Source organism: Rhinopithecus roxellana, chromosome 13 (assembly GCF_007565055.1).
Source record: "Rhinopithecus roxellana isolate Shanxi Qingling chromosome 13, ASM756505v1, whole genome shotgun sequence".
Classification (NCBI taxonomy): Eukaryota; Metazoa; Chordata; class Mammalia; order Primates; family Cercopithecidae; genus Rhinopithecus; species Rhinopithecus roxellana.
The window spans coordinates 133,606,286-133,620,537 of record NC_044561.1 but is presented as its reverse complement, the minus strand read 5'-3'; the positions used below and the strand labels follow the sequence as shown (position 1 = coordinate 133,620,537).

Sequence of the window (14,252 nt, the reverse complement as noted above, 5' to 3'; positions counted from 1 at the left end):
AAAATAATTTCAAGAAATGTTTAAAGAAGTAATTTTAATACATTTCAATAATTTAGTGTAGACTCAAGGGGTGCACGTGCAGGTTTGCTGCATGGGTGTGTTGCAGGATGCTGAGGTTTGGGGTACGGATCCCATCACCCAGGTAGTGAGCATAGTTTTTCAACTCATGCCCATCCATCATTTCCTCCTTCCAATTAGTATGATTATAACTTAGAATTTTACTTTTACAGCTCTAATTTAATACATATTGATCTAGACCTGGCAGTAAACATTCTGCTCTAAGAAAGGTTTTATGTTAAATAACATGGTTGTTAGTCCCATCAAAATGGAAAATTTTCATAAAGAATACCAGTACGGGCCCGGCGTGGTGTCTCATGCTTGTAATCCCAGCACTTTGGAAGGCCAAGGGTGGATCATCTGAGGTCAGGAGTTTGAGACCAGCCTGGCCAACACGGTGAAGCCCCGTCTCTACTAAAAATACGAAAATTAGCCAGGTGTGGTGGCAGGCCCCGCTAATCCCAGCTACTCGGGAATCTGAGGCAGGAGAATTGCTTGAACCCGGGAGGCAGAGGCTATAGTGAGCCAAGATCGCGTCATGACACTTCAGCCTGGGGGACAAGAGCAAGACTTCATCTCAAAAAAAAAAAAAAAATGTATACCAGCACTGATGACAACATTGGACAACTAGACAAATCTGGAAGGGACAGGTTGAGCTGTGTCGTTTTAGTGTTGTTACAATTTGTTTATATGTTGTGAAATATTCATTGAGATCAAAATCTCGCATTCCTAACTTGTGTTATTGGAGGACATATGGAGTGGCAGAAGCAAAGTGGATTTTGGGTTCAGACTGTTGTCGCTCAAGAATGAATTGACCTGGAGAGACTTACTCACAATCTCTGATCCTTAGTTCCTTCATCTAGAGATACCCACTTAGGCTGTTGTGAGGATTCAGTGAACTGTACGAGGTACTGCACAGGACATGGTGCTTGCTGCCTGGGAGAGGCTCAAGGCCTTCAGTGCCTTTCCCTGTTATTTTGGGAGCAGTGCATCTATGTTGGTGTTTTTAAGAAACACTGTTTGACAAATACATGGGGCATACATGGACTATTGTTGTTTCAGATTATTCTTAGAACACAGAGGCAGGATCCACAATGTTTTTATGAGGAGAGCTACTTTTTGTCCCCCCCTCCCCCGCCCCAGACCTTGACTTAACTGGACTAGAGGTTTCAGTGATGTGTGCTGATGTCATACCCTTGAGCAAAGTTGGAGAAGAGATAGTGGTAATTTCCACCACTTCCTCTTCTCCAAGACACTGGAAGTGCTGTGAACTGTGCTCCTTAGCTCCTCCGCTCTGTAGTCTCTGCCTGGGGGCTCCAGAGGGGCTCTAGGAAGGAGTGTCAGCCAGTGATTCCTCCCCCTTGACCAGGTGGGGACCCAGAATCTTCTGGTGAATTCTGATTTGTATTTTTATGAGCCTGAGGGTCGTTTTAGGAATTTGTGGAAGCATTTGTGATTGTCTCAATGGTTGATGGATGCTATAGGCATTTATTTAATAGGTAGGGCCTGTGGAATTCAAGGCTTAATGTGGTGACAGTTCTGTAAAGTAGAACTTTTCATGTGATCTGCACAGCTTTATCTTTTTTTTTTTTTTTTTTTTTTTGAGACCGAGTCTTACTCTGTTACCCAGGCTGGAGTGCAGTGGTGCGATCGCAGCTCACTGCAACCCGGGTTCAAGCGATTCTTCTGCCTCAGCCTCCCTAGTAGCTGGGATTAAGAGGTGTGCCACCACACTCGGCTAAGTTTTGTATTTTTAGTAGAGAGGGAGTTTCACCATGTTGGCCAGGCTGGTCTCGAACTCCTGACCTCAGGTGATCTGTCCACCTCGGCCTCCCAAAGTGCTGGGATTACAGGCATGAGCCACTGCACCTGGCCTAGAATATCTTGCTGAATAATTTATGTAGATAGAAAAAAATGGTTTAAGACTGAACCTGTAACTGAATTCCATTTACCTAAAGGATTTTTTTAAATGTAATTTTAGTATAAATGGAAATTTCAGGAAATGGAATTAGTCTAGACTTTGAAGGGAAATTACCTCGTTTTGTTCTTAGTTTTACTAAGTGTATTACTAGTCTTGGTTCTCTTAAGAAACAGAACTGATAGGATATATTTATATATGTCGTATATTTATATGATTGTCTCACACGCATCCTATTGGTTCTGTTTCTCTGGAGAAAATGTAAGTATTCACTAGTTGCTCTTTATCTATGGTTTTGCTTTCCATGCTTTGAGTACCTTATGGTCAACCACTGTCCGAAAATATTAAATGGAAAAATTCCTGAAACAAACAGTTGGTAAGTTTTAAATTGTGGACTGTTCTGAATGACATGATGAAATCTCGTGCTGTCTCACTGTCACACCTGCAAGATGAGTCCTCACTTTGTCCGATATATCCATCCTGTGTGTGCTGCCTGCCCATTGGTCCCTTAGTTTTGGTTATCACATTAACTGTCTGGTATGACAGTGCCTGTAACCCTTATTTCTCTTAATAATGGACCCACAGTGCAGGAGTAGTGATGCTAGCATATTGTACAATTGCTTATTTCATTATTAGTTATTGTTGTTAATCTCCTACTGTGCCTAATTTATCAATTTATCATAGGTGATATGTATACATTGTCCCCAACTTACTGTGATTCGACCTAAGATTTTTCAACTTTATGATGGCATGAAACTGTTACGGTTTTGATGTAATGTATAGTATTCAATAAATTACATGAACTGTTCAATACTTTATTATAAATTGGGCTTGTGTTAGATGATTTTTGTCCATCTATAGGTTAATGTAAGTGGTCTGAGCATGTTTAAGATAGGCTATGCTAAGCTATGACGTTCAATAGATAAAGTGTATTAAATGCATTTTTGACTTGGGATATTTTCAACTTACGATGTTTTTATTCCATCATAAGTTGGGGAGCATCTGTATGTATAGGAAAAAGCATAGTATATATGGAGTTGGGCAATGTCTGCATTTTTAGGCATCCATAGGGGTTCTTGAAACATATCCCCCTCAGATAAAGCGGAAGCATTCTATATATAAAAAGATACTTAATATAAGGAATTGGCTCGTGCAATTATGGAGGCTGAAAGTTCCCAGATCTGCAGTTGGCAAGCTAGAGATCCAGGAGAGCTGATGGTGTCATTCTGGTCTGGTTCAAAGGCCTGAAAACCAGGAGGGCTACCGATGTGAGTTTCTGTCTGAGATCCAGCAGGCTTTAGACCCAAAGAAAACCAATGTTTGTTTCACTTCGAGTCGTTTGGCAAGCAGAGATGACCCAGCTCAGCAGTCAGGTGGGAGGGGTTCCCTCTTACTTAGCGTTTTTGTTCTATTCAGATCTACAGTTGATGAGATGAAGCCCACCCGCATTAGCGATGTTAATCTGCTTTACACAGTCCATTGAATAAAACGTTAATTTCATCCAGAAACACCCTCACAGAGACACCCAGAGTAATATTTGACCACGTCTGGGCCCCCCATGATGCAGTCAGATTGACACATAAATTAACCATCACACTAAGAGTGATTCACTTTTTTAGGTACATAAAAAATCAATCACACTATTGATAGCATTCACGATAGAGAGTGTGGTATCTGAGTTGCCAAAATGACATACCCAAATGAAGAGTATTTGTAGCTGTGAAAATCAGTGATTCAACTTAGAGATGTGGATTTCTGACCATTTTAGTCTTGATATAGTCCTGCCTGAAAATTTACATATTGAAATTTATATTTCTTTTATTAAAAATTGTTTTTATATTATAGTTACTGTGTTAAGTAGATATTTTTGGAATATATATGTAATAAATAAGTGATTTCTGAATTCATTTCAGGATAGTAAAGGTATATTTTCAATAGTTTTTAAAGAAAGGGGGTGAGGCATGTTGGTTCACACCTGTAATCCCAGCTACTCGGGAGGCTGAGGTGGGAGGATCCATTGAGCTTGGAAGGTCAAGGCTGCAGTGAACCCTGATTGCACCACTGCACTCCAGCATGGGTGACAGAGTAAGACCCTGTTTTAAAAAAAAACGTGCACAGTGGATATTTTGGTCTGATATGGCTAGAACCAGTGGCCTAAGTGATCTCAAGCTGCCAGCCTCCTTGAACAGTCTGCATCTCAGCATCTTTAAAGCTTTGACTGTGTTTCTTTTCTCCTCTTGGGCTTCTGCAAAACCATAATCTTTCTCCTTATCAGGTATTTTACAGTGTTGGGATATATTTTCCAGAAGTCCTTGTTCGACGTTGTTCATTAGGTTGTTTTTTTTTTTTTAATTTTAGCTTTATTGATATGTAATTGATATGTCATACAATTCACTTATTTAAAGTGTAAAACTTAGTGGTTTTTAATATATTCACAGGATTGTGCAACTATCACCATAATCTAATGTTAGAACTTTGCATCACTCCAAAAAGAAACCCTGTATCCACTAATAGCCAGCCTCTATACGCCCTACCCCAATCCCTGGTAATCACTAATATTCTTTTTATCTCTATTGATTTGTTTCTGCTAGATAACTTGTATAAATGGAATCATATAATACATGGTCCTTTGTGGCCTTCCTGTTTTTTTGTTCTTTATTAAAAAAAGAACAAAAAAAACAGGATACATATGCAGAGCATGCAGGTTAGTTGCATAGGTATGTGTGTGCCATCGTGGTTTTCTGCACCTATTGACCCGTCCTCTAAGTTCTCTCCCCTCGGTCCCCATTCCTCAACAGCCCTGGTGTGTGTTGTTCCCTTCTCTGTGTCCTTGTATTCTCATTGTTCAACTCCACTTATGACTAAGAAAATGCAGTGTTTGGTTTTCTGTTCCTGTGTTTGCTGAGGATGATGGCTTCCATCTTCATCCATGTTCCTCCAAAGGACATGGTCTCATTCCTTCTTATGGCTGCATAGTATTCCATGCTGTATACGTACCACATTTTCTTCATCCAGTCTATCATTGATGGGCATTTGGGTTGGTTCCATGTCTTTGCTATTGTAAACAGTGCTGCAGTAAACATACCGTGTGCGTGTGTCTTTATAGTAGAACGATTTGTATTCCTTTGAGTATGTACCCAGTAATGGGATTACTGGGGTATTTCTGTTTCTAGATCCTTGAGAAATCACCATACTGTCTTCCACAATGGTTGAACTAATTTACATTCCCACCAACAGTGTAAAAGCATTCCTGTTTCTCCACAGCCTTGCCAATATCTATTGTTTCTTGATTTTAATCATTGCAATTCTGACTAGCATGAGATGTTTTCTCATTGTGGTTTTGATTTGCATTTCGTTGATGATCAGTGTTGTTGATATATAGAACAGTGGAACAGAATAGAGACCTCAGAAATAACACTACACATCAACAACCATCTGATCTTCAACAAACCTGACAAAAACAAGCAATAGGGAAAGGATCTTCTATTCATTAAATGGTACTGGGAAAACTGGCTAGCCGTGTGCAGAAAACTGAAACTGGACCCCTTCCTTATACCTTATAAAAAATTAACTCAAGGCCGGGCACAGTGGCTCATGCCTGTAATCCCAGCACTTTGGGAGGCCGAGGCAGGCGGATCACAAGGTCAGGAGACAAGACCATCCTGGCTAACTCGGTGAAACCCTATCTCTACTAAAAATACAAAAAATTAGCTGGGCATGGTGGCGGGCGCCTGTAGTCCCAGCTACTCGGGAGGCTGAGGCAGGAGAATGGCGTGAACCCGGGAGGCGGAGCTTGCAGTGAGCCGAGATCGCGCCACTGCGCTCCAGCCTGGGCGACAGAGCGAGACTCTGTCTCAAAAAAAAAAAAAAAAAAAAAAAAAAACTCAAGATGGATTACAGACTTAAATGTAAAACCCCAAACCATAAAAACCCTAGAAGAAAACCTAGGCAGTACCATTCAGGACATAGACATGGGCAAAGACTTCATGATGAAAACACCAAAAGCAAGTGCAACAAAAACCATAATTGACGAATGGGATCTAATTAAACTAAAGATCTGCACAGCAAAAGAAACTATCATGAGAGCAAACAGGCAACCTATAGAATGGGAGAAAATTTTTGCAGTCTACTCAGATAACAAAGGTCTAATATCCAGAACTTACAAGTAACTTAAACAAGTTTACAAGGAAAAAACAACCCCATCAAAAAGTAGGCAAAGGGTATGAACAGACACTTCTCAAAAGAAGACATTTACGTGGCCTTTTTTATTTGGTATAGATGCTCCTTTTTTTAGCATGGGGTTACATCCTGTAAACCCCTCGTAAGTTGACAATGTCGTGAGTTTAAAATGCACTTATCATACCTAACATACTGAACATGGTAGCTTAGCTTAACCTACCTTAAACATGGTCAGAACACTTACATTAGTCTACATTTAGACAGAATCATCTAATACAAAGCCTATTTTATAATAGTTTTGAATATTTTATGTAATTTATTGAATACAGTACTGACAGTGAAAAACAGAATGGTTGTATGGGTACTCTAAAGTGTGGTTTCTAAAGATTTATTGCTTTCACATCATTGTAAAGTTGAAACATTGTAAAGTTTAAAAATGGTAAGTCAGGGGTCATCTTTTCATTGTTTTCAAGGTTCACCCTTATTATAAGATATATCAGTGTTTTGTTCCTTTTTGTGGCCGAACAGTATTCTATTGGATGAATATACCACATTTTGTTAATTACGTTTTGTTTCAGAGACCGATAGAGCAGCAGGAAAGTAACAGTCTATTTCATTGTCCAGTATGGTAGCCACCAACCACCTGCAACTTTAAATTTAAATAAAATTTAAAATTTGGTTCTTGGTCGGGTGTGGTGGCTCACACCTGTAATCCCAGCAATTTGGGAGGCTGAGGTGGGCAGATCACCTGAGGTCAGGAGTTTGAGGCCAGCCTGGCCAACATGGTGAAACTGTCTCTACTAAAAATACAAAATTAGTTGAGCATGGTGGTGTGCACCTGTAGTTCCAGCTTCTCAGGAATCTGAGACAGGAGGATTGCTTGAACCTGGGAGGCGTAGGTTGCAGTGAGCCGAGATTAAGCCACTGCATGGTGACAGAAAGAGACTCAGTCTCAAAAACAAACAAACAAACAAAGTTCAGTTATTCAGTCACGCTAGCTACATTGTTAAGTGTTTAGTAGCCACAAGTGGCTAGAGGCTACCATTAGTATAGATAGATACATATAACGTGTGCGTTTTTGCAGGAAGTTTTTTTTTCTTCTTCTTCTTCTTTTTTTTTTTTTTTTTGAGACAGAGTCTTGCTCTGTCGCCCGGGCTGGAGTGCAGTGACCGGATCTCAGCTCACTGCAAGCTCCGCCTCCCGGGTTTACGCCATTCTCCTGCCTCAGCCTCTGCAGTAGCTGGGACTACAGGCGCCCGTCACCTCGCCCGGCTAGATTTTTGTATTTTTTTAGTAGAGACGGGGTTTCACCATGTTAGCCAGGATGGTCTCGATCTCCTGACCTTGTGATCCGCCCGTCTCGGCCTCCCAAAGTGCTGGGATTACAGGCTTGAGCCACCGCGCCCGGCCTTTTTCTTCTTAAGTTAGAGTCTTGCTCTTGTTGCCCAGGCTGGAGTCCAGTGGCAACATCATAGCTCACTGTAGCCTTTAACTCCTGGGGTCAAGGGATTCTCCTGCCTGGCCTCCTGAGTAGCTAGGACTATAGGTGCATGCCACTTACACCTGGCTAATTTTTTTTTGTTTGTTTGATACTCTGTAAAAGGGATTTCACTATATTGCCTAGGCTGGTCTTGAACTCCTAACCCCAAGTGATCCTCCTGCTTTTGCCTCAGAAGGTGTGAGCCACTGTGCTTGTCCTCCCCTCCCCTCCCCTCCCCTTCCTGTCCTCTTTTTCCTTTTCTCTCTCTCTCTCTTTTTTTTTTTATAAGATGGAGTCTCACTCTGTTGCCAGACTGGAAGTGCAGTGGTACGATTTTGGCTCACTGCAACTCCACCTCCCAGGTTCAAGCAATTCTCCTGCCTCAGCCTCCCGAATAGCTGGGACTACAGGTGTGTGCCACCACTCCCAGCTAATTTTTGTATTTTTTTTTTTTTTTGAGACGGAGTCTCGCTCTGTTGCCCAGGCTGGAGTGCAGTGGCGCGATCTCCACTCACTGCAAGCTCCGCCTCCCGGGTTCACGCCATTCTCCTGCCTCAGCCTCCCGAGTAGCTGGGACTACAGGCGCCCGCCACCACGCCCGGCTAGTTTTTTGTATATTTTTAGTAGAGACGAGGTCTCACCGTGTTAGCCAGGATGGTCTCGGTCTCCTGACCTCGTGATCCGCCTGTCTCGGCCTCCCAAAGTGCTGGGATTACAGGCTTGAGCCACCGCGCCCAGCCAATTTTTGTATTTTTAATAGAGACGGGATTTCACCACGTTGGCCAGGATGGTCTCGATCCCTTGACCTCGTGATCCGCCCGCCTCAGCCTCCCAAAGTGCTGGGATTACAAGTGTAAACCACCGCCCTGGCTTTTTTTTTTTTTTTTAAGAGACAAGAGTCTCACCCAGGCTGTAGTACAGTGATATGATTCTAGCTCACTACAGCCTTGAGCTCTGGGGCCCCAAGCAGTCCTCCCACCTCAGCCTCACAATTATCTGGGGCTATAGGTGTGTCCTACCATGCCTGACTAGGAAGTTCTATTAGACAGTGCTGGTCTAAAAAATGTTAATGTTTCTTTCTTTTTCTTTTTTGAGACAGAGTCTCACTCTGTTGCCTGGGCTGGAGTGCAGTGGCACAATCTTTGCTCACTGCACCCTCAGCCTCCTGGGTTCAAGTGATTCTCATGCTTCAGTTACCTGAGCATCTGCAATTACTGGTGCGCGCCACCACACCCAGTTAATTTTTGTATTTTTTTTTATTTTTATATTTTGAGACCGAGTCTTGCTCTGTCGCCCAGGCTGGAGTGCAGTGGCGTGATCTCGGCTCACTGCAAACTCCACCTCCGGGGTTCACGCCATTCTCCTGCCTCAGCCTCCTGAGTAGCTGAGACTACAGGCGCCCCCCACCACGCCTGGCTAGTTTTTTGTATTTTTAGTAGAGACGGGGTTTCATCATGTTAGCCAGGCTGGTCTTGAACTCCTGACTTAAAGTGATCCATCCGCCTTGGCCTCCCAAAGTGCTGGGATTGTAGGTGTGAGCTACCACGCATGCCTGGTCGAAAATGTTAATTTGACAGAGGCTGGAAGGGTAGGCTGAGAATGGTTGAGCATCTGAGTGGTACAGTAGAAAGGAGTGCAGGCATGGAAGGTGGTAGAAAGGTGAGAAGAAAAAAGTTTGGGGAGCCATTTACAAGACATAAGACTTACAGAAGAGTAGCTAAAAAGTGAGAAGTTGTCTAGGTGCAGTGGCTCGCACCTGTAATCCCAGCATTTTGGGAGGCTGAGTGGGGCAAATCACCTGAACCCAGGAGTTCAAAACCAACCTGGGCAACATGATAAAACCCTGTCTTTACTAAAAATACAAAAACGTAGCCAGGTGTGGTAGCGCATGCCTGTAGTCCCAGCTACTTGGGAGGCTGAGGTGGGAGGATCAGCCTAGGAGGCAAAGGCTGCAGTGAGCTGAGATCACACCCTGGCACACCACCCTGGGTGACAGCGAAACTGTGTCTAAAATAAATAAATAAATAAATAAATAAATAAATAAATAGTGAGAAGTTGAGTAAACAGTGAGAAGTTGAAGGAAAGGTTCTTAATAATTTGATTTGGTTTTTCTACAGTACCTAGAGTTAGTGAATGCATCCAGTCTAATTCTTTCATTTTAGTAGGTGAGAAAAGCATATGTTACTGGTTAGCAGGGATCAGTATAACTATGTTATACCTGTCAGCAGATGCTGCTTGAATCTCTCTTGGTCATTTTCAGTATCCCCTGGAATGGGGTAGGAAATAGATGAGAGAGCTGAACTAGAGGGACTGCTTACCTTGGGCAGATTACTCAACTGGATTAGGAAAGTAGAAAGCAAAAGGGTTAAGAGTAGATAGATAATTTGATGATTACCATATGCATCATTTTCTGTAAGGGATAACTAGGAAGTTGGGGAAAAGCTACAGGAGCATCTCTGAGGGTTTGTTGTATTTTGATTGAGGTTAGTGGCAGCATTCTTTTTCTCCAAGGCCTTACCGTGTTGAGGGTAGAGCACAGGCCCCTTCACGCTGTCTCACTATCCTCCCACCAAACCAGTTGATACAGACTGTTTTATGTAAAGGCAAAATAAATCTGGAGTGCTCAAGCACAGTCTAGGTAGAACATTCAGTAAAGCCATTGGAATGAGCCTTTGCCAAAAGGTTATTTCCTTTTTATTAGTGTATAGAAATCCTCATAAAATAGACAACTTCTTTTGATGCTCAATATGGTTTATCAGAGTCGTCATACGTAAACCTTACATTTACGTATAGGCTCTCATTTTGGTAATTTTATTACTCAACCCAAAATGATCCAAGATGTCTTTCTAAACATTATTACGAGACTGCTTTTTCTAGTTCAGTTAACAAATGTATATTTAAGAGCTTATCTAGCTTCAGCTTTGTGTGTTGCCAGTGTTATATCAAGTCCTCTTAGCTGTGAAATCAAGTATGTACCACTTAGGTGGAGGAAAACTGTTGCCGTATTCCTCCAAGTATATAGAATGGTTTTGTTTTCTGAACCAATATTGGGGCTGATGTTTTGAGAAAGAATTTCTGGCTGGGCACACTGCCTCATGCCTATAATCCCAGCACTTTGGGAGGCCGAGGCAGGAGGATCGCTTGAGCCCAGGACTTCGAGACCAGCCTGTGCAACATGGCAAAACCCCATCTCTACAAAAAATTAGCTAGGCTTGGTGATGCATGCCTGTAATCCCAGCTACTCGAGAGGCTGAGGTGGGAGAAGCACCTGAGTCCAGCAAGTCGAGGCTGCAGTGACCTGTGATTGCAACAGTTGCACTCCAGCCTGAAGTAAGGCTGTCTCAAAAAAAAAAAAAAAAAAAAAAAAAAAGAATTTCCCTGCTGCCTCTTGATGAGAGAGGTATACTTGGAAGTAGGTTTAGATCCTGAATTTTGGGATTTCTGAGACATTCTGCTGACTTATAGGGGATATCACAGCAAATATTTGAAATAAGGACTTCGCTGGATAATTTGGAAAGTATGATCACTTTTAGATAACTGCAAATGGCTAATTCTGAAATGCCAGGATGATTATTGCTTTATTAAATGCTGAAGATAATCTACACTGTGTTATATTTAGTCATTTCTGTTAGAGATCTAGGACATTCTTTTTACTAAATGAGCTAGATGTACAAAATAACTTCAAAATAATAATATTCAAGGATAAAGCCTTAAATAAGGTGTGTTCTGATTTGTATATCTAAGAATTTTTCGGCTGGGCATGGTGGCTTACACCTGTAATCCCAGCACGTTGGGAGGCCAAGGTGGGCAGATCACAAGGTCAGGAGAGCGAGACCATCCTGGCTAACATGGTGAAACCCCGTCTCTACTAAACATACAAAAAATTAGCCAGATGAGGTGGCGGGCGCTTGTAGTCCCAGCTACTGGGGAGGCTGAGACAGAACGGCGTGAAACCGGGAGGCAGAGCTTGCAGTGAGCCGAGATCACACCACTGCACTCCAGCGAGGGTGACTGAGCGAGACTCCGTCTCAAAAAAAAGAATTTTTCAACTTTTCTGTAGTGACATCTAGCCTTCAAACAGTTTTATCACATGGTAAAATTCTTTGAAAACAAATTTCTAAAGAGCTTTCTTCCAGTTACGTTCTCAGTGTAATGCCATTTTTTCCCACAGATTTGCTTGTAAATGCATCACGAAGAGGCAGCCCAGAATGAAGAAAGCAAGCAGGAGTGTTGGCTCAGTGCCTAAAGTGTCTGGAATAAGTAAAACGCAAACAGCAGAAAAAGTTAAACCTGAAAACAGCTCTTCAGCATCTACGGGAGGCAAATTTGTAAAACCTGGAACAGCAGCATCATTGTCAAAGGTATTCATGTGGTGATGTTTCAATACATGATGGGTTTTTGGAGGACTGAATTTAAATATGATGTTTAATATATTAAATGAGCATTCTTATGGATGTGCCCTCTTCTGGTGCTGGGAACACTTGGCCTTTAAAGAGAGCTTACAGTGGGGTGGACATAATTGGTGTTTTTGGTCTGTCTTTTTGAATGAAACCAGACAATAGGCTTGTTCATGAAACAATAATTAAGCACCTGCCTTGTGCAGGATGCTGTAATTGTGTGAGCTGGAGGTACACTGCCTTCAGGGAGCTTGTGGAGGAAAGGATGGAGGCAAGGCACAAACATGATTAATGAAAATACCCAGGGAGAATGTCAGATGCCCTGGGAGAGCAGTAAAGCATTGTGAACAGTTTCAGGTAGGTAAATAATTGTTTCAAGCCTGGGAAGGTTTTATGAAAAGGGCATGTGAGCCAAGTCTGACAGTCCTGTGACGCTTAGACAGGTGGTTTTATCTGCCTGTCTCTCTCACCTTCACCACCACAAATTGCTGTTCTTCTGGCAGCTGGTCCATGATGATGATGATGATGATGATGATGATTACCATTTTTTTTAAAAGAGATGAGATATTAGTATTACCTTTTTTTTTTTAAAGGGATGAGATATGTGCTGTCCAGGCTGGTCTCCTGGGTTCAGTGGATCCTCCTGCCTCAGCCTCTCTAGTAGCTGGACTAGGGGTGTGCGTACGCAAGCACAACTGGAAACATGATCTATTCAAAATCCTTTTTTCCAGGCAGGGCCCTGATAGATCATGGCTTAATTATTTTAAGAAGGAGATGAGGAACTTCCTTATATGTGTTGAAAGATCTAACAGGAAATGATGGTTTTTCTATTCTAAGGTTGTTGGAACTGAACCCAGGCTTATTCCTTTGGCTTGGAGATGCACACAGATTTTCTCCTTGCTATGGCCCTGATGAATTGTTAGGTATCATTCTGTGACCTGGAGGATGGTACCAGGAATAGACCCTTGCCCAGCTTCCATTGTCTCAGTGAACACACTGAATCATTTTGTTGGTGGCAATGCTGCTGCCCTTTGATGTAAGACAGGTGGCATTTTCTGACCTAACTGGTTATTCAGTTGCTGGGGCTCTCTGACGTGGAGTGCCTGTGTGACTAGGTGACCTGTTATTTATGTGACTGGAAGAACAGGTTGAAATGTTGGCATTGGATGTGCACTGCTGCCTTCCTTCTGTGGCTTCTTCGCCAGTGGCAGGCAGTGTCTTTGGAGGTTTACTATGGAATGTGCACTGAGCAGGCATGTTACATCTTTTGAGTCTTGAATCTGGAGTTGCTGGGAGTTAGGTCTTGAACAGTGAGTACTTTTCCACTGTAAAGCAAAACTGTACACTTACTCTTGCCAGCACATGCCAGCTGTCCATAGCTTTGGCTCTGCTGTGTTGACAGGTTTGTTTAAGTAGAGTGTGTGTGTGTGTGTGTGTGTGTGTGTGTGTGTGTAGCAGGAAGGTCAGGGCAGAGGTAAAGCTATTTGGCAACACTTTTCCTGGAGTGGAGCAATTGCCTTCACTTAAGAGGGGAAGGAAAAAGTCGTTAAATGGAGATAAAAGTAAAAACAGAAGGAAGAGGAAAATCGTGAAAAGAAACAATGGAAAACATTGAAGGGCTTTGAGACCCCACAGACTAAAGTGTTATTTTATTTTTCTAACTTTTTAAATTTTACTGTGCTTCTCTGGCACCTAGTAGATACTTCCTACAATTTGAATTCCTTTAACTGTCATGGAGCATTGATGATTAACCAGATGAATGAAGTGTTTGGCTTAATTATTGAGACAGCATGTGCACACACCCATTCATTTATGGACACCCACACCTGTGTGTCTGTCACTGCAAAATATTCTCATGACTCTCTTCTTGTAGTGACAGGATATGCATTTTTTCACCTCTCTCATTTCAAGTATTGTTTGAGGCTAGATGTAGTTGAGGGTTAAGGGGAAGGATACATTTGATCCAGAACGCTTCACTGCTGGTTGCAGCTTTTGTAAGTACAAAACACTACTGCTGCTCACAGTGAGTTTTGGGGACATTATTCCCACTTTTGTCAGGAGCTGTGTCGTTGGGCTTGCAGCCTTTGTATGCTTAATTCTTCTTTGTCACAGTCAGTGGAGAGGATTATGTTCCATGTAGAGAGGGTTTCCTGCATGCCTGCGCTTTGCAGCGTTCACGTACTGTTCAGATGTTCATGATTAGTTCTTTTGAAGTAATATA

At 42.3% G+C, this 14,252-nt stretch overlaps 1 protein-coding gene across 6 annotated transcripts in view; it reads left to right on the top strand.

The window, feature by feature from the left end:
• The window catches only part of SPECC1L (sperm antigen with calponin homology and coiled-coil domains 1 like), a 146,322-nt gene that overhangs the window by 26,674 nt on the left and 105,396 nt on the right, over positions 1 to 14,252 (top strand). For all 6 annotated transcript variants that reach the window (XM_010376305.2, XM_030914075.1, XM_030914078.1 and 3 more), the window contains one exon: positions 11,806 to 11,995. In XM_010376305.2, the coding sequence (XP_010374607.1) occupies positions 11,843 to 11,995 (153 nt within the window). In that variant the 5' untranslated portion in view covers positions 11,806 to 11,842. The remainder of the gene's footprint in view (positions 1 to 11,805; positions 11,996 to 14,252) is intronic.